Below are 22,131 nucleotides of genomic sequence, written 5' to 3'. Positions count from 1 at the left end.
GTCTCTCTCCATCTGAGCAAGGTAAGCTCGCTTCTTCGGTCGCACAAGGCGTCGGAAAGCGATCTGAGACTGTGTAAGTGATGACTCCTAAAAGAAGATCCCTCTGAAGCTGGGCTCTCATCTCTCTGCATTCCTCTTCATACCAACTATTCTGGGGCATGCTCCCAGAATGTCGTCTCTTGCCCGATTGAGTGTGTGGGTATGCCACTGATGCAGTCCCATGGAGTGTCTCAGTCAGTAGAGTGGTGCACTCCTCCACTGAGAGGCCTGTACCATTTGTACCAACTGTTCCCTTCAATAGACGGTCCCAGATCTCGTCTGTATAAACGAAATCAATCTCTGGAGTAAATGTATAGCGGGTGTGTGACCTGCCTCCTGATGTCTGGGTTGTACTATACTGAAATTTAACGGACAGTGTCAGGAGAGCATGATCTACTGCTATGCCCACTGGCCTGGCTCCCACTGTGAAATCCTGAATGCAGGGGACAAAGCTTGGTTGTGTCATAACATAATCCATTGTACTGGCCCCATGTCTATGTGGAAAGCATGTGAAACCGGCTGCTCCAGGAAATCGCTGTAAGCCATTAAGTATGGCTATTCCATGTGTGGTCGTCATTTCCATGAGGTATCTCCCATACTCTGTTTTCTCTCTGTCATCTGAGCATCTGTCAAGCCCCAACTCACCCGCATCTGAGGTGTCGTAGAAGACTGTCTGCGAGTTACCCGTTCGGGCATTGAAGTCCCCTAGGAGAATGATATCACCATCCCTTGAAAACTCCCAAATGTCATCATCTAGGATAGAGAAAGGCGACTGCCCTCTGGATGCGCCATACATTGATGTACTGGAGTCTGGGAGGAAAGTAACATATGGCAATATATAGGAATCGACCTGTGTCAGGTCTCAGTCTCACCCACATATATCTAGCATGATCATCTCCTCGTACAATATGCAGTAATGGTTGTAGTTCCTCTGTGAATAGCACTGCTACTTCTCCTGAACCTCTACTCCTGTGCTCAGATCTCGCATTTGTCCTGTGAGCTGTTTCCCATCTGTATCCCACCACATGTGGCATTACCTGTCCAGGGGCCTGATGAGTCTCTGAGAAGAACACAATATCCTTGTCTTTGAATCTCTCCTCAAATGCACCCACGTCCAACCTCATAGACCCATTACAGTTCCCGGTAGGCATCTTCAGTGTGGTCGCATAGGTCTCGCACCGTCATGTTGTACGCCGCTCTAAAATCACCACCCGTATATCTCTGTAGAAGGCTATCTTTCCCTTCTCCGTTGCCGCTGTAATCTCTGGCATTACCTCTCTCATATGTGCGAGCTGTGAGAGGGTTAGGTCATCACCGAGGAAAATACCTGTCTTTTTGAGAGTAGGCCTCTTCCTCAAGAATTCCTTCTTCTCTTTCGACGAGGGGAAGCGTAGTATGAGAGCTCTCCCCTTTGAAGACTCTCCCGGGCCATCACGTTTCTTACCTACCCTCCATGCCTTTGTGTGCAAAGGCTTTTCCATCCCCATCCTGGATGTAAGGCTTGTGACCTCTTTCTCCACGTTGTTTATGTCCTTGAGACCGGTCACTCTCACATGCAGTGCTCGCATCCGCCTTCTTTGTTCCTCTTCGAGAGTCATGTTAATAAGCGTCGGTGTACAAGGAGTTTCTTGACCTTTCCCTTTCTTTGCGACCTCGATCCATTTTTCAGCCTCGTCCGCCTTTTTCTGTGTCCTTGTTATCATCTCCGCCCATGAAGATGTCTTTGCGACACTCAGCTTCTCTTCCTCTGTGATCATCCTTACCTGTTCCTTAATTTCCTTGATTTCATCAATTACCGAGGGTTGAAATTCGCCTTCCTCTAGTCCATTGCTTACTCTATTAGCAAGCTCCTGTTTAAGGGCTGAGACTTCTTTTTTGAGTACCCGTATCTCGACGTTTGGGTTGTCCTGTTTGAGGGCTGATACTTCTTCTTTGAGTGTCTGTATTTCTGCGTTAAGGCTCTCTTTCTCCTTCTTCCACTGTACGCCTTCATTGAAGACCATTTGAAGGAGGTTAGCCTTCTCCTTCCACCATCCTTCCATCTTTGTTTTCCATTCCTTCTTTTGCCTCTCCATCTGCGCCATCCGCTTATTTGTGAGCATGAAGGTTGCCTTTGCTCGCGGCTTGCAAACATGTGAGACATTGGCGGCTTCTGTGTCCTGTGCAGGGTCTTCTTCAAGTGGATCCATTCCGGTGATGCCCAAAGAATCAGAGAGAGAGAGAGGAGAGAGAGGAGCGATAGATGGGCTGACGAGAGAGGGGGGGGGGGGGGGGGGGGTTGTTTTTCGCGATAGACAGAGGAGGGGGGAAAAAGAGGGGAGAGAGAGAGAGAGAGAGAGAGAGAGAGAGAGAGAGAGAGAGAGAGAGAGAGAGAGAGAGAGAGAGAGAGAGAGAGAGAGAGAGGAGCGATAGATGGGCTGAGGAGAGGGGGGGGGGGGGGGGGGGAAGAGGGAGAGAGGGGTGGGGGGGGGGCGCGCGATAGACTACGGAGAGGGTGCGATAGAGGGGGGGGCGCGCGATAGACTGAGGGGAGGGTGCGATAGAGGGGGGGGGGGGGGGCTCGCTGAAATAACTTTAAAGTTTAATAGTTTAAGTTAAATTAAAAAAGGGGAGGGGGGGGTGGGTGCGATAGACTGAGGGGGTGTAAGTTAAAATTAAATTAAATTAAAAGGGGGGGGGGGGGGGGGGGTTTGGGGGTGTGCGATAGGGCGGGGGGGGGCTCAGTGCGATAGAGAGAGGGAGCGGGGCGGGCAGCGCGAGAGAGAGAGGGGGTGCGGGAGAGAGCGCGAGAGAGAGATGGTGCGGGAGCAGCAGGGGGAGAAACGCGAGGGCGGGGCAGTGGCGGGCAGGGAGCACGAGGGGCAGGGGCAGCAGCGCGAGAGAGAGAGAGAGAGAGAGAGAGAGAGAGAGAGAGAGAGAGAGAGAGAGAGAGAGAGAGAGAGAGAGAGAGAGAGAGAAATGAAATGAAATGAAATGTTATATTAACGTCTTCAAAAGGCCAAAATGACCTATGAGACCAATCAGTTACAAAATAGTGAATCTAATACCATGTCTGGGTACAAAAGAACTAGAAAAGAACTAGAAGTGGAACAAAATACTACTACTACTACTACAATCTAAAACTACGTGGGTGTAGCAGCTGATACAATAGGTACCCGGTAAACTGGATGTAACAGTGTGTGAAACAAAGATGGAAGAAATGGTGAGGATCCATCCTCATCTGCACTCTGGATGTCGAGAGAGTATGGCTCCGTGTAAGAGACAACGAGGGTGCCTGAAGAGAATACTGGAAAGGGGGCAACCTGTCCATGGTGAAGCCATGCGTCTGAAACCATGAAGTCATCTGTGCATACCAGCATGAAGTGTCCCCCTGTAGAGCTAACTGTTTGGAAGACTCAAGGGCCAGTCTAGCATATCTGTCTCTAGTAGTATCCCATAGGCTGTGCACAAAGGACACTGATCTGGTAAGCGCCTCAATCTCCATGGGGGGGGAAGCTAGCTCTGCTCGAATGATCGCGTGAGGTACGGAGGCCTTGGCTCTAATCAATCGGGAGATCATAGATACCAAGGGCCTCTCCATACGTCTCCAACCATCCTGGCCTACAGAAGGTCCCCAAACCTGTACCCCATACATCATAGCTGAGGCTACTAAAGTATCAAAGAGCCATAACTTTGTCAGAGGTTCCTGGAACTGAACCTGCGAACACATCCTCTCCAAGCCTCCCAAGGCCGCATAAGCTCTGGTCAGTCTAGTCTCTGCTGCTCTCCCCAAAGAAAACCTCGGCCCAGTGAAGACTATCCCAAGGTAAGTGTATGCATCTGTATACTCCACAATCTCTTGACCATACGTGAAGGTCGGTGCCTATCTCCTGATCCACTGCGGTGTGGTGTTAAACACCATGACCTTGGTTTTACCAAGGTTTACAGACAATCCACTATCCTCTGTAAAACTGTGTAATGCATCCAACTGTCGCTGCATACCCTCTGGTGAGTCAGAGATCAAGACAATATCATCAGCATATAACAACAATGGGATCCACGTCCCTGCCAGCTGGGCACCTCTATCACCCTCTCTGTCAATGTAATCAGACACCTCATCAACATACATACCAAATAGAGTAGGAGACAATGGGCAACCCTGTTTCACCCCGATAGTGGAGTGAACTAAGTCAGATATCCCCTCTGGGGTGCGTACATGTCCCATCACTGATCTGTATAAAGCCATAATCCCCCAAATCAACACTGTGGGCACCCCCATCTCCTGCAGTCTGCGCATCAGTCGAGCTCTCGGTACCATGTCAAATGCTTTGCGGAAATCCACAAAGCTACAATAAATCCGTCTCCCATGTGACCTGCCCTCCTCAATGATAGCTCTGAGTGCCAGAATATGGTCAAGAGTGGAGAAACCCCTCCTGAAACCTGCCTGTCCCTTTGCCCGTACACCCTCACCCTCTGCCCAGTTACTCAACTGCTGCTCAATAATGGAGAGAGAGAGAGAGAGAGAGAGAGAGAGAGAGAGAGAGAGAGAGAGAGAGAGAGAGAGAGAGAGAGAGAGAGAGAGAGAGAGAGAGAGAGAGAGAGAGAGAGAGATTTGTTTTGATATTTTTCAGAGTTCCGTTATATCAAAAATTGAGAGGATGCCATACCCATGGGTGGCTTTTTATGAGAAGATTAAAAGTGGCAATATTCTTCTTCGGGATGGAACTGCCATAAGTGATTCCATGCTCTTGCTTTTTGGTGGTAAACTGTACAAAAGCGAAAGGGTTAGTTTAAACGTTAACCTTCTCTTTGGGCTATGATTTGCTCACTCTGTGAATCTGTGCACATGCTTTTGATGGTTGTGGAGTGTGAGGGCTTATTTTCACATTTATGCTACAACAGGCTGGTCATCTGCACATGCAAGAAGGTTTACTTCAGTTTACGTTGCACATTCCATTTGCAGAAGTTATCCTGTGGTTGAGGAGAGAGCTTGACAATATTGTCTCTCAGAAGGTAAACATTGAAAAATTTATCAAGAAAATGTTGCTTGTTCAAGGTCAAAGCTCAATGAAGTCTAAGAGAACCTTACTGAGATGATGTCCTTTTTGTCCAATGACCATTTGATATTATAGTTCTTGTTTTCAGAAGCCACGTGGGATTAAAAGAGGAATCACAACAAGCATTGAGAGCAATTCTAGTAGAACAGAGGTTACACAAATGGGCAAAATTATTTTCCTTTTGCATCATGGTCTCTGGTTGTTTATTCCTGCCTCATACTCTCAGCCTCGTCTGTAATCAGAGTGAGAATCAGCATCTTGGAGAACCATCTCAAAAACATACCTTTCCATCTCCATTTTAAAAAAGGGAAAATTAGCAAAATACCCCTCTAATTTGTGGAAATACTCTTCCCAAACTACCAAAAATTCCCAAAGCACCCCAATAGTTTGTCATCAATTCCCAAAATGCCCTTCAAATTTTCCAAAATTCCCAAAATACCCCTGGTTGTGAGATTAGCTTTCTCCAAAGACAAAAACATTTGTAGCTTTTCATAAGAAGGTTGATTGTCTATCAATACAAGATGTTAAAATTAGAATTTGAGTTTTTTTTTTCCTGAGAAAAAGATCCTTCCATTAGTTAATAAAACTGCCCATAGGGCTACAACCACCTCTGCTAGAGAGGGCTACATCAACAACAAGCAGAGACTCTCCCAATGAAAAAGGAGAATATGTACAATGGGCTACATCAAGAGATGGGAGGAGGAAAAAGCCACACAAGTGGACGGTAGCGGCATCTGGGTGCTCCCTGGACCATGGTGAAAAATGGCCTTGGGTGTCAGTGTTGCAGGAAAGCCTCTTTGCGCTCCCTTATGTGGTCTTAGCTGCCCTGGAGTCTCTCGAACTGGCCCCTGAGAGTGTGAATCAGCTCCAACCAGAAATCTTGAACAGTCTTTGCCAGAGGGACAGGGCGAGTCGCAAAGATGCAAAAGTAGCGGGCCCGTCAAATGAACCAGAGTGTCTGGCTGCAGATGAGCTCCCAACGCACCTCTCTCTCACTGCACCACTCCTGGGGGGTAAGCTTTGTGGCTAGCTGAAGTGTAGGTCGACCCCCTTGGATTACTATCATCCTGTTGGTGGAAGCCAACTCAAACTCGAGCGCAGGGCCCCTAAGTGTGGACCAAGCTGCAACACCCCAAGTGTACTGCGAAGCTGTGGAAAGAGCCGGCATCAGCCGAAGAACTCGAAGCCAAACCTGGGCAGTCCCACAGACTGTGTTCCTGACTCTCCAAAGGGTGACCACAAGCTGCATAGGCTGCCGAAAAAGCCACTCTGCACTAGCCAACTCCCAACTGCGGTAGCTTTGTGTGCAACAAGCCATTCGAACAAAGCGACTCTCCTTGGCTGTCTGGAGTCCCACAGCTGCTCCCAAAAGCTTGACAAGATCCCAGGTGTGAGACCCTCCTCTTGCCAATGAAGTGCTGCAGCAGGGCGAGCCTCCCTTGGTGCTGCCAATATGTGGTGCCCTAGTCGCACTGTGTACTGAAAGAATGGGATCCCAGAGTGATCGGCTGCAGAGAAGGGGTCCCTCCAAAACCACTCTCCAGGGTCCCACTGCACTCGAGCCAGAGGTCAGCTCTCCGTAGCCCAAAGACGCAAGTGGCCTGTCTCAAGATCTGTAGGGTTAGGATCTATGACACAGGTCCTCCCACTGATGCCCAAGACTTGAATTCTCCGAAAGAAACACTCTACACCTTGAGGAGCCTCTACTAAGACTATTTGAAGGCGACCCTCTCCCTGGATCTCAAAGAACATGTGAGGTACGGACTCCGAGCAGCCCGAACTGCAATGAGAGCCTCCAATCGCGTGAAGGCCCCCATCCGTCTGGGAGCTGTTCTCTCTAGAGGGGTGAACCACTTAGCTGGTAAGGCCTCTGTAATGTCTTGGCACATGCTTTGCACACCCTGAGCCTCCTCTGACAAACCTGAAAATTGTATCCAGTCCCCAAGAGTTTGGGTTGGACCCTCTACCATGGGACCCCAAGAAACATGAGGCCTACCACCAACCAGGTGGCCTCTCTGAGTGTTGACCAATGGGTTTCAACGCAGTGGCTGTCTCAAGCGCTCCTTTGTACAGGAAGGTTGATGCTGCTGAAGGCCCCTCCTCAACAACTCGGAGTATCAAAGCAAACTGGCAGCAAAATGGTCCTCCATCCTCTTGTTAAGGCCAACTCTACGCATCTCTATAAAGATCCACCTGATGGAAGGGCTCCAAGGGCCTCTTGCATGAGGCACTCGAGCATGAAGTCTATGAAGCAACAACGCCATCAAGGGCTCCTCCCTTGGAAGCAGTCCTTTGACCACAAACTTTCCAAGAAGGGATCTACTCTACTGTGCTGGGTCGATGACTTCTAGCCCTCCATAAGAACATGGTAAGGTGATGACGTGCCAGGTCAGTTTGGTCCGAGCGAGCTGAGTGTCGCCCGCTGACCAAAGAAAGTTCCTGATCAGCTTCTCAAGCTGGCTGATGCAGGAGCTCGAGAAGATCCAACAAGAAGTGATGTACCACATAGTAGCCAACAACACCGGATTGTCCACTACAACTCTACCTGCCAAAGAGAGCTGTGCCGAACTCCAATGACACAAGTTCTTCTGAATGGACAATAGAAGGGGAGTAGTCTGCCGCTCAGGGGACAAGTCCAGGCCGCCGTCACAACCCAAGTAACGAACTGCAGTCCCTGGGGGGATCCACCTAAGACCCTCACCTGGAGAACAATCATGCGTAGAAGCACTTTCAACCCAGAAAGCTACCATCTTCCTCAAGTTGATCAGTGCGCCTGATGCACAACAGAAAACCTCAAGAGCCCGCTCACGCCTGTGCAGATTGGCCTCCTAACCCTCCAAGTACAAGGCTGTAGCAGGGCTACAGTGTCACTTCACAGGACATACAGTTGGACAGTGGGTTATACTGGGACTGGTTCACACTGGACGGATCCTCTGGACGGACGTCTGGTCTGGGAGTGACACGTGGTAGGGTACCTACCGACGACCGACGGTGGCCTAGTGGACCTCGTGGCCAGGTCACCACATGGCTGACATTTATGAGCCGTTGGTGGCTCTTTACGATGGTACATATGAGTAGTAGCGGTCGGTTATCTTATCATTTTTTCTTCACCTTGGGTCCAGCATCGTCGAGAGGGCAGTGAGACTTACATAGAGCACTGCTGCACCATCCTTGCACATCTGAGCCTCGACACCCCATTTGTACCTGTGAGTCCTGGGCTGGAGCTGAGTGTGCTGCCACGCCAGAGTCTGTACATGGTTCTTTGAGTTAGTCGAGTCCACATGTTCTGGTCCACTGTTGTGTCTCTGTTGTTATCCATTGTTTCCGTGTTTCATTCTGTTTGAGAGAGTTTCCATTTGTTTGAGTGAGATTGTCACGCACATTGCACTGAGGGGCACCCACACTGTAGAGAGCACGACACATTATCCGCGCTACAAAGGCTGAGTCGTCGGTAAACTCAGCGTGTGGAAGGTCATCTGCCTTAATAGGGAGCTCAAGGCCACGCAAGCCAACCTGCTGAGAAGTCAAAAATTTGCTCATCGCTTCAGCATAGAGCAGAAAGAGAGCAGCCTTGTCTGATCGAACGTGTGAGCAAGAAACACGCTCCTCTTCCCCTTGCCAAAAGCACCTGATTGTGTGCACGCCTGTAGAGAGATGACACACCTTTGATCCAAGCATTTGTGAAGCCTATCCTGCATAGAGTGCCCTCCAAGAAGTCTTAGTCAACTCTGTCGTAGACCTAGAAATGGAGGAGGAGTATCACCAAGTCTTCTCGGCGGAGACGCGCGAGGGTAGACGCCTCCTAGAAAGTGAAGATGTTGTCAAGGATACTACGCTCCTTGACAAAGCCTGTTTGGGTCCCATGTACAAGCTCTCTAGTAGTGGCTGGATCCTCAAGCTTAGAGCCTTTGCTACAATTTTGTAGGATGAGTTGAGGATGGTAATGGGTCGCCACTGTCAAATCTCGTTCAAGGAACCGCCCTCCTTGGGAATTAGGTAAATCAAGCCCTCACTCATGCTGTCAGGCATCTCGCTAGTGTGCAAAACATATTGGAACGCGTTGCAAAGATCTGAACCAAGCAAGTCCCACTACTCCAAGAAAAAACTGGGATTGAAGTCATCCTCCCCTGGACAGCTACCTCGAGGAAGTTCTCTGAGGGCCTCATTGAGCTTCTCTAGCTGGAGGGGAAGCTCAAGTCTTTGTCTCATCTCCTCGGAAACAAGGCAAGGCATCTGTGCCCAAAACCTGCTCTCTGCATGCATCATGGCGCTCTGAATGAGGCTTAGATGACAACAAATTGTGGTAGAAGTCAGTAGCAATTGCACGCATATCCTTAGGCTGTGAAGCAACTGATCCGTCAGGCCTCCTCAACTAATCCTTCAAGCCCCTCTGTCGCAAAAAATTCCCGAGAAACTCTGTCCCACACCTGTGTCCACTGAGATGCGTGTATATGGAAGGCAAACTCATGACGCCGCTCCTCAATGCTAGTCAAGTGTTGCCTAGCCGGCTGCATCTGCTCCTCCAACCAAGGATTTTTTGGATCCTGTTCCTGCATTCTTTGTAAGGAAACAATGCCCGATCGAAGACGCTTCACCTCCTCCCTGGCTGCAACCAAACGAGCTGCAGACTCCTGAAAGAAGAAGCAACTAAGTTCTGCTTGTCCAGAGGCCACTCTACCAACAGGGTGTCCTGCGTGTCCAGACTCTCTGTCCAAAGTACCTCCACTCGCTTTCTAAGCTTTGGATCGAGCAAGATCCTCTTGGGGATGCGTAGCATCACTCCCCCCCTCCTTTGTATGTTTGTCATTGTGAGAATCATTTGCGCGTGGTTTGAAAAAGTAGTCCCTGCAAGGATGCAAACAGACCCCCCCATGTCACAAATGTGGTCAATGGTGTAGAAGCGATCTATCCACGAAAGATTCACTCCTTCTACCCTGCGTTCAAAGCGAGAGAAAGAGAGGTTGTCCAGGGATCTCACGAAATCTGAATGCTCCCAAACATCAGAAACCCTCAGTCATACATAGCCGCTCCCAAGCTGCCAACTTAGCCCTGTGTACTATAGCGTGGCCACCTCCATCCCTGTCAGAGGGGTCCTCCAACATGTTGAAAGCCCCCCAACACACCACTGCTCTGCATGCGGGCTCTGTGCACTTCCTACATTGGGTGCATATATGTTCAGGAATCCTATGAGGCAACCGTGAAACTGCATAGTAATCCACCGTGCCCTGCTTGGCACAATAACACCTCTGCCCACAATGGCCTGCGGCCATGAGTCTGCAATAGTCATACCCCACCCTAGATGCCTCCAGGTCCAAATGCAGCTGAGCAAAATGTCTCATAGCGACCACACAAAATCTAACCACATCAACTAATGTGGCTCATAGAGATGATGCTCCTGTAGCATACGAATATCGATCTCACCACCCACAAGGCATCGGAGAAGCACTTGACGCAACCGACCTTGGGATTGTCTCACCCAGGCCCAAGCCGAGCGTGCAGTCTGTAAGGCCACCTCCTCTATCCATGAATCCTCATGAATGAATACATAGCAAGGGGGGGTCTGAGTGTCAGCAAACAAGCGTACCACAATGTGCCTGCAACCTGCTGCATCCGGCAGCGTCAGGCTAAACTTGGCTAGAGGCCAAAGTGTCTGTAACAAGTCTGTCACCCCCAGGTCCTCTGTGTGGTGCAAGAACTCAATGGCCTGGACCTAGAGCCAATTAACAAATGTGTAGAGGGTCCACTTCGTATGGTCTGTGCCACACGGCGGGAAGGCGAAACCCACTGCTGTGTTCAGAGCCTCAGAGCGTCGGGCAGCTAAAAAGAGGACGTGAACTCGAAAACAAGCCTTCTCCAGGTCGGAAGATGGTTCACCAAGGAAGCGTGTGAAGCTATCGTCGAAGAAGTCCCATCGTTTGTAAACGTTAAACCTGGTCAAACCACGAGGAACTACTGCAAAAGGAGAGGTCTGGACCAGAAGGGGCGTCCTCAGGTGGGGTTGTCCCTCTCGAGCCATGTGACTGGTAGCAAAAGCACTATCCAGAGACTGTCTTGCTATGGATGAGTATTGTAGCGCGGATAATGTGTCGTGCTCTCTACAGTGTGGGTGCCCCTCAGTGCAATGTGCGTGGCAATCTCACTCAAACAAATGGAAACTCACTCAAACACAATGAAACACAGAAACAATGGATAACAACAGAACAACAAAGACACAACAGTGGACCAAAACATGTGGACTCAACTACCTTAAAGAACCATGTACAGACTCTGGCGTGGCAGCACACTCAGCTCCAGCCCAGGACTCACAGGCACAAATGGGGGTGTCGAAGCTCAGATATGCAGGGTGAGTGCCGAGGTGCTGTGTGTATGACTCGCTACCAAGACGACGACCAAACCATCCATGAAAGATAATGATAATGACCCAACGGCTACTACTCATAGATACAATCATAAAGAGCCACCAACGGCTCATAAATGTCAGCCAGCTAAGTGTGACCTGACCACATGTCCACTAGGCCACCATCCGTATCCCTGCCACATGTCACTGCCCAGAGTGTTCGTCCAGTGTGAACAGACCAGACCAACTGTACGAACTGTAACTGTGTCCTGTGAAAGTGACACTGTAGCCTGCTACAGGTTGCCCGCCACAAGACTGGTCACCGTCTCGGTGAGCCAAACACTGAATGAAACTGCAAAAGTAACTATATGTACAATGAAAGGTGGGGCAAGAGCACAGTCCTGTCACCCAAGGGAAAGTGTCGTTGCCACTGCTGCTCCAGAAGTATCCGGATCGGGAGGAGCCATCAGATCGATTGTGTAACGATGCGGTTGCTGGACTGTGCTCTACATAACTTGGCTTCCTGTGCTTGGAGCATCCATCCGCTGCACAGCGGATGGAATCACTTGCCCTGAAGTGAACTCCGGACGCCTAGTAAGACAACCATGGCGGTGTGCACCAGCAACACCGTCACAGCAAGGAACACTCTGGTTCTGCATGTGTGGCATCTGGACCTGAGACCCCTGCTGAGTAAAGTATTGGAACTGGGGCTGTGGGTAGAGTCCCATGAACTGTTGAGAGGGCTGAGAGGGACCTGCTGGTGCTGCAAAGCCTGCTGGATTCTGGACCTGTATCCCTGGCCCAATCCATCCATATCCCACAGGAGCCTGGGCAGATCAATGGGGTAGGGGCGAGTTTAGGGTACAGCGGCGATTGGGTAGGTAGGGGCGAATCAAGAGGTTAGAGGTGAATGAAGTTAGGGCTAGAGCGAATGCAATAGGGTGGGGGCGAGTAAGTGAGTCTGAGGCTGGGGCGAATTTTGTTGGGCTGAGGCGAATCCAATAGGGCCGGGGCGAATTGAATTGGGCGAAATGGGCGAATTGAAGTGGGTAGGGGCGAGTTTGAATTGGGTAGGGGCGAGTTAGCAGGGTATGCCTAGGCAGGGTGGGCTGAGGCGAGTATGTGTATTCTTATGTATAGAACTCTCTCAGAGAGTTAGAGAGTTAGAGAGTTAGCCAAGAGAACTCAAAAATCATATGCTTCCATAGATTTAAGGAGTTTTACTTAAAAATCAGCCCAATAGAACTCAAAAATTGGTCTGACCGATTGTTGAACTTAGGGAAAGTGAATGTTCCTACTTAGAACAGAGCTGATAATATTCCAAAAGAACAGCCTTATCAAAGAAAAGAGTGGAGATGGGATTGCCTCTTTTGAAGAACTCCACAGGGAAGAGAGAGATTGATACAGAGAAGCAAAGATGCTGAGAGTGGAGATGAGACAGTTGGATAAGCGTGGATTGGAAAGAGTGGAGATGTTTCCGAGTTAAAATAAATCAAAAGACACGCTGAATCCTAGGACAAAATCAAGTGACTTGTTGAATGAAATGAGAGCAGATCCGAGATCCTTATTGGGAGTACAGTCGAGATGAGAAAAAGGGAATTAAAAGATCAGTGAGAGGATTGATTTTTGCTTACAACTTAGATGGGATGGAGAAGACTCGGTGACAGTTGGAAAATAGTAGAAAAACAGGAATCATGAAGAGGAACCATAATAAGGCTACTGATGAAGGGATAATACCACCATATTCAATGAAGTATACTATCACCAGGGCCATTGATGATGGCAAGTCAGCTCTAGTGATGGTAAATCTTCAATCTTGAGTCTGGATCCATTTACCAGCGGTAGGGAGACACCTTCTAGAGTGACTAACTGGACTGCCCCCTGTGGTTTGCATTTTTTCCAACTCGATTTTGACTGCCTTTGCATACTTGGGATTCAGTTTGTAAACCCGTCCTCTGACCGGCTTAGCCCCCTCAACCACAGGAATTGTGTGGACTCCTAGCTCTGCTGGGATTCCTTCCAAATTGTGGTAAGACCAGGCAAACACATCCTTGAAAGAGCGCATTAAAGAGATTACCTTGTCGAGTAGAGCGGGGTGATCCCATAACCAAGCGGCTAACAAGATGGACTGATGGTTGTCAGGGCCGCCTAGGTTGACTTCTCTGACTGGGTCAGGTGGTGCAGTGGGCGAGGCTGTGTCAGGGAGAGAAGACCGTGCCGCCTCTGTGAGCTTCTGGACAGTATGAGCTGGCGTCTGATCAATGTTGAAATCAGCATACTCTTCCTGCAACCATCCTGATGGAAGCTCTGCGAATGGTAAATCCTCAGATACCTCAAAGTGCTCCGGCATGGGTGGAGAGTCAGACGGAGTGGAGGCTAAGGAAGGAGCTGGGGTGTTGGCCAACTCTTGCAAGGGAGACTTTTTCCCCCTTCTATGGTGGGTTATAGGCTCACCCAGGCTGACGGTTTCCATCAACGGACCCTCTCAAGGATGGTCATCAGAGACCGGTCCACTTGGTTCTGGCGCACTTGGCTGACTGGGATTACTGGCTTCAGGTGTAGCTTCAGGTGTAGGATCAGGGGGAGAGGGTGAATCTGTTGGCAACGGTTGAAGAGAGACTACATAACATGGCATCGAAGAGGTAGCTTCTAACCACTGCAGTAAGTCTTCATCGGACCCATCAGGAGGGACCCGCTGCTCAAAGTCAGGGTTGGACTCTACTGAGAAAGAGCTATGTTGAACGACCGGATCCATGCCTCCTTCGAGACGAGTTTGTTGCATTGGAGAGCCAGGAGTATGTATACACATGGCGTCGTTTCCCCAGTCGTGAAGTGCTTTTGTATGTCGCAACCATGCCTACCAATCAGCAAGGGATAACCTCCCTCTACCTGGGGAAGATTAACTACCACAAAATCCAAGCTAAAAGTGAAATCTTGTACTTTCAGAGGCACCTTGTCGACTATGCCCTCTGGGTATTCTCTGATCGGCCAATGTAACAATGAAAGGAGCAGGTCGGGTAGGCTGTAGACCTAAGGCCATCATAGTGAATTCGGGCATCAAATTGATTCCATATCCACCATCAACGATGACGCTGGATAGCTTTTGCCCAAGAATAGATACAGTGAGACGAGGACTTTTATCATTGGTGAGGGGAGCAGTTGGATAGGAAATCAAATAAGACTCTGAGGGCTGTACCGGGAGGTGCCCGCCACTAGGCCCAGCCCCCGGGTACAGAGACTGAAAAATGGGGGAGAGCCTTACCGGACAAGGTGACTTGGAGGATGTAGAACCGGTCGAAGGAATGGAGGTAGCCGTATGAGTAGGTATGGATGATGGGGTTAATATGCTTCTACTGGGCACCAAGGGTTGACGCCGTCTGTGATAGTACTTCAGAGGACTCAGTAGTGCACTTTGACGCTCCAATGACCTCCTTGTATGTGTCATGCAGTAACCGCCAACCCCACCAAGCTTTGGGCAAGAAGACCTTCACTTGGGCAAGACGACCTTCACTTGGCTGAACATTGGTCTAGACTCTACTAGACCAGGGCGAGTGACTAGACAACCTGGCCTGGACCAGGAGGAGGAAGCACTAGACCAGGGACGAGGAGCACTAGATCAGGACGAGGACTGGGTGTGGACCAGGGCGAGAGAGGACCAGACCAGCAAGGCGAGAGACTAGACCAGCTAGATTAAGCTGTCAAGGGTGAAACTGGACCAAACCAACAAGCTGCATAGGCGAAGCGAAGAAAACCAGCTACTCAACAGAGTGAGACTTCAGTTGAGGTCCCACCGTGATCGCCAAAATGAGAGCACCTGTAGCGCGGATAATGTGACGTGCTCTCTACAGTGTGGGTGCCCCTCAGTGCAATGTGCGTGGCAATCTCACTCAAACAAATGGAAACTCACTCAAACAGAATGAAACACAGAAACAATGGATAACAACAGAACAACAGAGACACAACAGTGGACTAGAACATGTGGACTCGACTATCTCAAAGAACCATGTACAGACTCTGGCGTGGCAGCACACTCAGCTCCAACCTAGGACTCACAGGTACAAATGGGGGTGTCTAGGCTCAGATGTGTAGGGTGAGTGCCGAGGTGCTCTGTGTAAGACTTGCTACCAAGACGACGATCAGACCATCCATGAAAGATAATGATAATGACCCAACAGCTACTACTCATAGATACAATCATAAAGAGCCACCAACGGCTCATAATTGTCAGCCAGCTAAGTGTGACCTGGCCACATGTCCACTAGGCCACCATCCGTATCCCTACCGCGTGTCACTGCCCAGAGTGTCCGTCCAGTGTGAACAGACCAGACCAACTGTACTAACTGTAACTGTGTCCTGTGAAAGTGACACTGTAGCCTGCTACACAGGTATCGAGTCCCCTGTGTCTGAGGAGGAGTGTGAGATGGGTCAGGAGATGAGGCTACAGGCCCCACCGAGGAGAGAGGAGCAGTTGAAAGAGAAGGTGAGGGGGAGGGAGAGGAGTCGTCGTAAGGCGGACTGGGGGGGGGGGGGGGGGGGGGGGGGGGGGGGGGGGTTGGAGGTGGAGGAGCTACGGTAGAGGGGGCCTCCTCATATGACTCTTGCTACAGGGAGTCAAAACGGTTCCCTGTCGGAACCCATTGTTGCTGAGCTACAAGAGGCAGCTGCCAGGGGGGGAGCGTGGCGAGCCCGTCCCTATCGACGGTGGTTGGGCACCTGCTACCAGCGATCAGCTGGTTGATCGTTGGCCTCTGGCAAGGTACCAGCGTGTGTCCTGGGTATTTGTCTGTTGGGTCTGCTCAGCCTTGGGAGGCTGGGCAGGTGCGCTGTGGGTCAAGATCTCCTACGAGGACATGCCCTGGATAAGTGGCCCATCTATCTACAAATGAAGCACTGGTTCGGGAGACCCGACTACTCCACACTCTGTCTGATCCAACAGCAATTCACTCGAGGCAGCAGAATCACCTTCAGGAGGGAGTGTGTGTCCCGAACAAGAACCTGCATAGTAGGCATACCTGCGGCGTGAAGCAGGGCTACAATGTCACTGGCATGGGACAAGCGGTTAGTTGCAGTTGGGCTTGAGTTCACACTGGGCGGACTCTCGCATGGGCAGTGACACGTGGCAAGTGTTACGGATGGTGGTTCAGTGGACACCGTAGCCAAATCACTACCACCTCAGTTAGGAGATAGGCTTAGCTGCCAGCTGTTGGTGACTCGTTAGTAGATACATATGAGTGGTTGGTTCGAGTTGTGGGTATCATCATCTACTTTTGTGTGGTCAGTCATCTAGAGTCTCTCATCAGAGTTGTACACAGCACGTCTGCACCATCCCTACACAGTTGAGTCTCGACACCCTCACTTTACCTATGAGATCTGGGATGGGCCTGAGTGTGCTGCCATGCTAGAGTGTGTATCGGTTTATTTGAGTTTGTTGATATTCGTGCTGTTCATGATCTGCTGAGTCGTACTGTTGTTGCTTTGTTGTTCTTGTCTTTTGTGTTTTAATTCTGTGGAGTGAGATATCACGTACATCGCACTGAGGAGCACCCACTATAGAGGGCACGACACATTATCTCCGCTACAGGTGCTCTCGTTTTTGGCATGCTTGGTGAGACCTGAATTGAAGTTTCACTCTATTGTGCCTACAGGTCGAGGAGCTAGCTCGTTTAAGCTCTCGATTGTGTTGGTCTGGACTAGCTTAGTCTAGCTTGGTCTGTCCAACTCAATACTAGACCAGCTAGTCTAGTCACTCGTCTTGGTCTAGTCCTCTCTTGTCCAGTGAAAGCACGAAGCAGAAGGTATCGGTAGGTGCGCGTCGCGATGGAGTGCAGGATTGGGGCAAGAAGCAGGAGGCACAGAGCAGCAAAGAGCTAGCGCTAGAGATCGAAGCAGGGAGAGAGAGAGCTCACGTTTTTGAGGAAAACTCAATAAGTGAGTTTTGGGTTTTCCCACTTTTATTATAAGTGACTTTTTAAAAAATGTGTTCAATGTGAACCTGGACAAAGTATAAAAATGTACAAAAAGGGGTTATTTAGGCCTTTAACCCAACAACCTCCCACTTAAAGGCATAAATGATGCCTTTAAGCCCACCAGCTGTATGCAATGCTCATGTTGAGCCTTAGCAAGACTCTTGGTGAGAACATCTGTAGGCTTATCCTGTGTATGGATCTTAGTCAAGGTGAGTGACCATCCTCCGATACCTGACGTATGAAGTGGTACCGCACATCTATGTGTCTGGTACGCGCATGAAACATGGCATTTTTGTCTAAATAGACAACACTCTAGCTATCACAACCCAACACGGGTGTATGAGCAGGCATGCGAAGTTCTTTTGCAAGTCCGCCCAACCAAATGGCCTCCTTTGAAGCCTCTGTGGCTGAAATATATTAGCCTCAGTAGTACTCAATGCCACAATTTTTTGCAACCCAGAACACCAAGAGAGTGCACCTTCAGCAAGGCAAATACATATCCACTAGTAGATTTCTTGGTATCTATGTTACCTTCCATGTCTGCATCACAATATCCCTGCAACTTTAAGTCAACAAATACACTTTGATTGTGTAGCTTTCAAATATCTCAAAATACATTTGACAGCTTCCCAATGCGCTTTGCCAGGATTCGACATGTATCGACTAACAACTCCCACTGCATAAGCAATGTCGGGACGAGTGGCAACCATAGCATATATAAGAGAACCACAAGCTGATGCATATGGGAGTCCCTTCATTGCTTTCAATTCCACCTCATCCTTTGAGCAATCTGCTTTGTTGAGCTTAGTGTATGGAGGTAAAGGTACTCCAAGAGGCTTATTATCAGCCATATTAAACCTGTCAAGTACTTTTGCAATGTACCTTTCTTGAGATAAAAACAACAATTTCAGCTTTCTATCTCTTTTAATATGCATGCCCAAAATATGATGTACATCACCCAAATCCTTCATAGAAAATGCTGAATTTAGATTACGTTTTAGAGCATCAAGACTAGTCTTATGTTTCCCGCCAAGCAGCATGTCATCAACATAGAGAACAAGAATGATGGAACTACCATCTTCATCCCTTTTCGTATACAAACAATGATCTGCATGGCTGCGTTTAAAGCCTTGAGACAACATAAAAGTGTCAAACTTCTTATACCACTGCCGTAATGATTGTCTCAAACCATATAGAGCCCTTTTCAGTTTGCATACAAGTTCCTCGCGTGTAGGAACTACAAAACCTTCAGGTTGTTTCATGTATATGTCCTCTTCAATGTCACCATGCAAAAACGCTGTCTTTACATCCATTTGATTCAATTCCAAATCAAGCACCGCAACGAGAGCAAAAAGGACACGTAAAGTTGTAAGCTTTACAACAGGAGAAAAGATTTCTTGAAATCAATTCCTTCTTTGTGTGCATATCCTTTTGCAACTAATCTTGCCTTGTACTTTGGTTTTTCATTCACAATCTTAATCTTGTATACCCATTTGTTAGGAAGAGCCTTTCTCCCTTTAGGCAATGGCACAAGATCCCAAGTATCATTTGCATACAAGGATTTCATTTCCTCTTGCATTGCAAGCTCCCACTTACTGCTTGACTCACATGACTTAGCCTCTTAATAAGTAAGAGGTTCATCCTGATCTGTCAACATTACATGATGCAAAGAGGGATTAAATCTCTGCGGTTGCCTTCTCAAACGAGTTGACTTGCGTACCCAATGATCTACATTCTCAGGCAATGGTTCTACATCATAAGGCAACTCATTTTCAGCTCTATCATGCTGCTGAAAATCATTTTCAGCCAATCCAGTTGGTTGTCCATCCTCATTAGGAGCATCAATATCATGTCCTACCTCTTCTGGCTCAAGGTTAACCAGTTGATTATCAATTTCAGCTTGCGGTAATGCATCATGAGGCTCTTTGTCAACATCAATGGGTGGCACGGTATGCTGAAATCTAACTGTTTTCTTGTTAGCATCAGATTTTGTAGCATTCTTAAGCATTTTTGCCTCATTGAACACTACATCTCGGCTGCATATTACCTTTTTAAAATGTGGTAACCACACTCTATAGCCCATTTCACATTCTTCCCCATAACCTAGGAAGACTCCTTTAATGGACTTCATATCAAGCTTTGTTCTCAAGTCATTGCGTACATGACCAAAAGCTTCGTAACCAAATACTCTCAAATGATCATAAGAGGCAGGTTTGCCAGACCAAACCTCCTCTAGAATGTCATTTTTCAGCGTACTATTAGGAGAGCCATTGCAAATATGAACTGCAGTTTTCAATGCCTCCCTCCAAAAGTGTTGGGAAAGATTAGCGGTGGACAACATGCAACACACTCTCTCGCATAAAGTACGATTATACCTCTCAACCACACCATTAGAAGACGGATTATAAGGGGTTGTCAACTCCCTTTTAATCCCATTTTTATCACAAAAACGCTAAAATTCAGCAGATACATACTCTCCTCCATTATTAGATCTGAGACATTTAAGCTTAGTACTCTTTTGTGTAGTAACAAAAGCATGAAACTTCTTAAACGCATTAAAAGTCTCACTCTTACTTTTCAACAAATGCACCCATTCTTTCTTAGTACAGTCATCAATGAATGTAACAAAATACAATGCACCACCAAAAGACTTAACATGCATAGTGCATACATCGGAGTGAATCAGATCAATAGGATTAGCTTTGCGAGAGACACCAGAGTCATAAGAAGATTTCTTTTGATTTCCATAAAGACAATCGTTACAAAAATCCAAGTATTTGTCTTTTACATCAACCCTCTTCAGAGAGGAAAGCACATAAATATCCTTTTGGCTCATATGGCCAAGTCTCTTATGCCACAGTTCCGTGTGTGAAGCAACTTCAGCAACAACAAGAAACTTGCCAGGCAAAGCTTTGCATCGAAGATAGTACAAAGTACCTCTTCTAGACCCTTTTGCAACAAGCATAGAGCCCTTACGCAACTTCCATGAACCCGCAACAAAGATGGTAGTATAACCATGTGCATCTAACTGGCCAACACATAGCAAACTTTTCTTAATGCTTGGTACAAACCTGACATCATTCAACACAAGCTCTTGACCATTGTTAAGAGCCAAACGCATGGTACCCATTCTCTCAATGTTGCAAGCAAAATTATCACCAAGGTATACCTTTGCCATAATTGCCTGCAACATATATAGCAAAACACTCCAAAGATGGAGTCACATGGAATGAAGCACCAGAGTCCACTATCCAAGACTGGGATATGCCATCATTAGCACTGAGCAATGCATCAATGAAATCTTTCTTCGAGATAAGCATGTCTTCTGCATGAGCTATCACCAAATTTGAGGGATACGAAGCTGCAACCAAAATTTCCTCAACGTCTGACAACTCCTCAATGACCACACTAGAGGATACATTTGCATTCTCAGCATCCCTGGACGAATCACCTGCTGATTTTTCCCCTTTCTTCTCATCTTTCTTCTTCTTTTTTTGCGTTTCCTTCTTCCTTTCCTGCTCTTTTCTTGAAATACTTGCAATCGGGTTTCTTGTGACCCTTTCTGCCACATTGATAACAAGTGACATCTTTATCTTTTGTTTTGCTCTTACTTCTATTTTGAGTCCTGTTGCCCGCATCACGCTTTTGATTTCTACCTCTTGTATTGTAAGAAAAACTGCCGCCTTCCCCACTAGACTTGCGTCTAATCTCTTCATTGAGAATAGACCCTCTCACACCGTCATATGTGAGGGTGAGACTATTGCTCAAGGAGACAACCAAGGTTTCCCAAGTATTTGGCAATGTCATAAGCAAGAAAATAGCTTTCAGCTTATCATCGAATTGGTGAAGCCCACTGTCCTGCTTGACTCAACACACCTGTAAAAGCACTCAAATGCTCGGAAGCTGACTTCGAGTCATCAAGTTGCATATTCACCAACTTTCGCATCAAATGCACCTGGTTCACATGCATTGTGTTTTCATAATTGGATTTTAGCTATTGCCATATTGCACAAGCAGAGTCCAAACGCTTGATGTCCGTCAAAATGTCGTCTTTGATAGTCATTTTGATGCAGGCCATAGCCTTCTTATTTAACCTGGCCCACTCTTCGTCAGACAAACCTGGGGGCTAATTCTGTTTCGATGCATCTTCACAATCCTTTAAGAAAAGGATACCTTGCATGCGTTCTTGCCAAAGATCAAAGCCTTGACTATCGAACTGTTTGATTTCCATCTAACTTTTAGTGTCAAATGCGGAAGTGGAAGAAGCCATTTTAATTCAACCACAAGTGTGTATTCAAGGGAGATGCAGTAGGCTGAAAATTTCAGCAAATAGTAGCAACCACAAGACTTTGCATACGATCGACCACAATCTCTTTACATGAAACTGATTAAATCTGAAATTTCAGCTGAAATGTGCAATTTCAAGCACCTGTACACAGCTTTTCACTCAATTTGTCGCGACAAACATCAATACATGTGATCCCACAACTTTGGTACACCTGCGTATTGCTGTTTTGACCTGTAATAAGCTGTAAATCACCTGTTTTGACCTAAAAACAGTCTGTTTTGGGTTGTTTTGGTAGTTTTGGTTACCTTTTCTACCCCGGAAGCAAGAGGCTTCAATGGAAGTGAAATTGATCGCGGGAGAGCAATTTTAACTCGTTGTCTAGCAGACTACGCAAGGTTGTTTTGAAACCGTAGGGTTTTGATACCAATTGAAGGCGCGAAGCGAAAAGTACCAGTAGGTGCGCGT

General features: G+C 47.9%; 1 protein-coding gene across 2 annotated transcripts in view; it reads left to right on the top strand.

The window, feature by feature from the left end:
* Window positions 1–22,131, top strand: part of LOC147440094 (DExH-box ATP-dependent RNA helicase DExH3-like) — a 226,516-nt gene that overhangs the window by 154,665 nt on the left and 49,720 nt on the right. For both annotated transcript variants that reach the window (XM_086483840.1, XM_086483839.1), the window contains exons 17-18: window positions 4,650–4,802; window positions 4,921–5,031. In XM_086483840.1, coding sequence (XP_086339966.1) covers window positions 4,650–4,802; window positions 4,921–5,031 — 264 coding nt within the window. The remainder of the gene's footprint in view (window positions 1–4,649; window positions 4,803–4,920; window positions 5,032–22,131) is intronic.

The sequence above is a fragment of the Adiantum capillus-veneris genome, chromosome 16, assembly GCF_014529385.1.
Source record: "Adiantum capillus-veneris isolate H3 chromosome 16, ASM1452938v2, whole genome shotgun sequence".
Classification (NCBI taxonomy): Eukaryota; Viridiplantae; Streptophyta; class Polypodiopsida; order Polypodiales; family Pteridaceae; genus Adiantum; species Adiantum capillus-veneris.
Note: the sequence above shows the minus strand (reverse complement) of the source record. Positions and strands in the feature narration are given on the sequence as shown.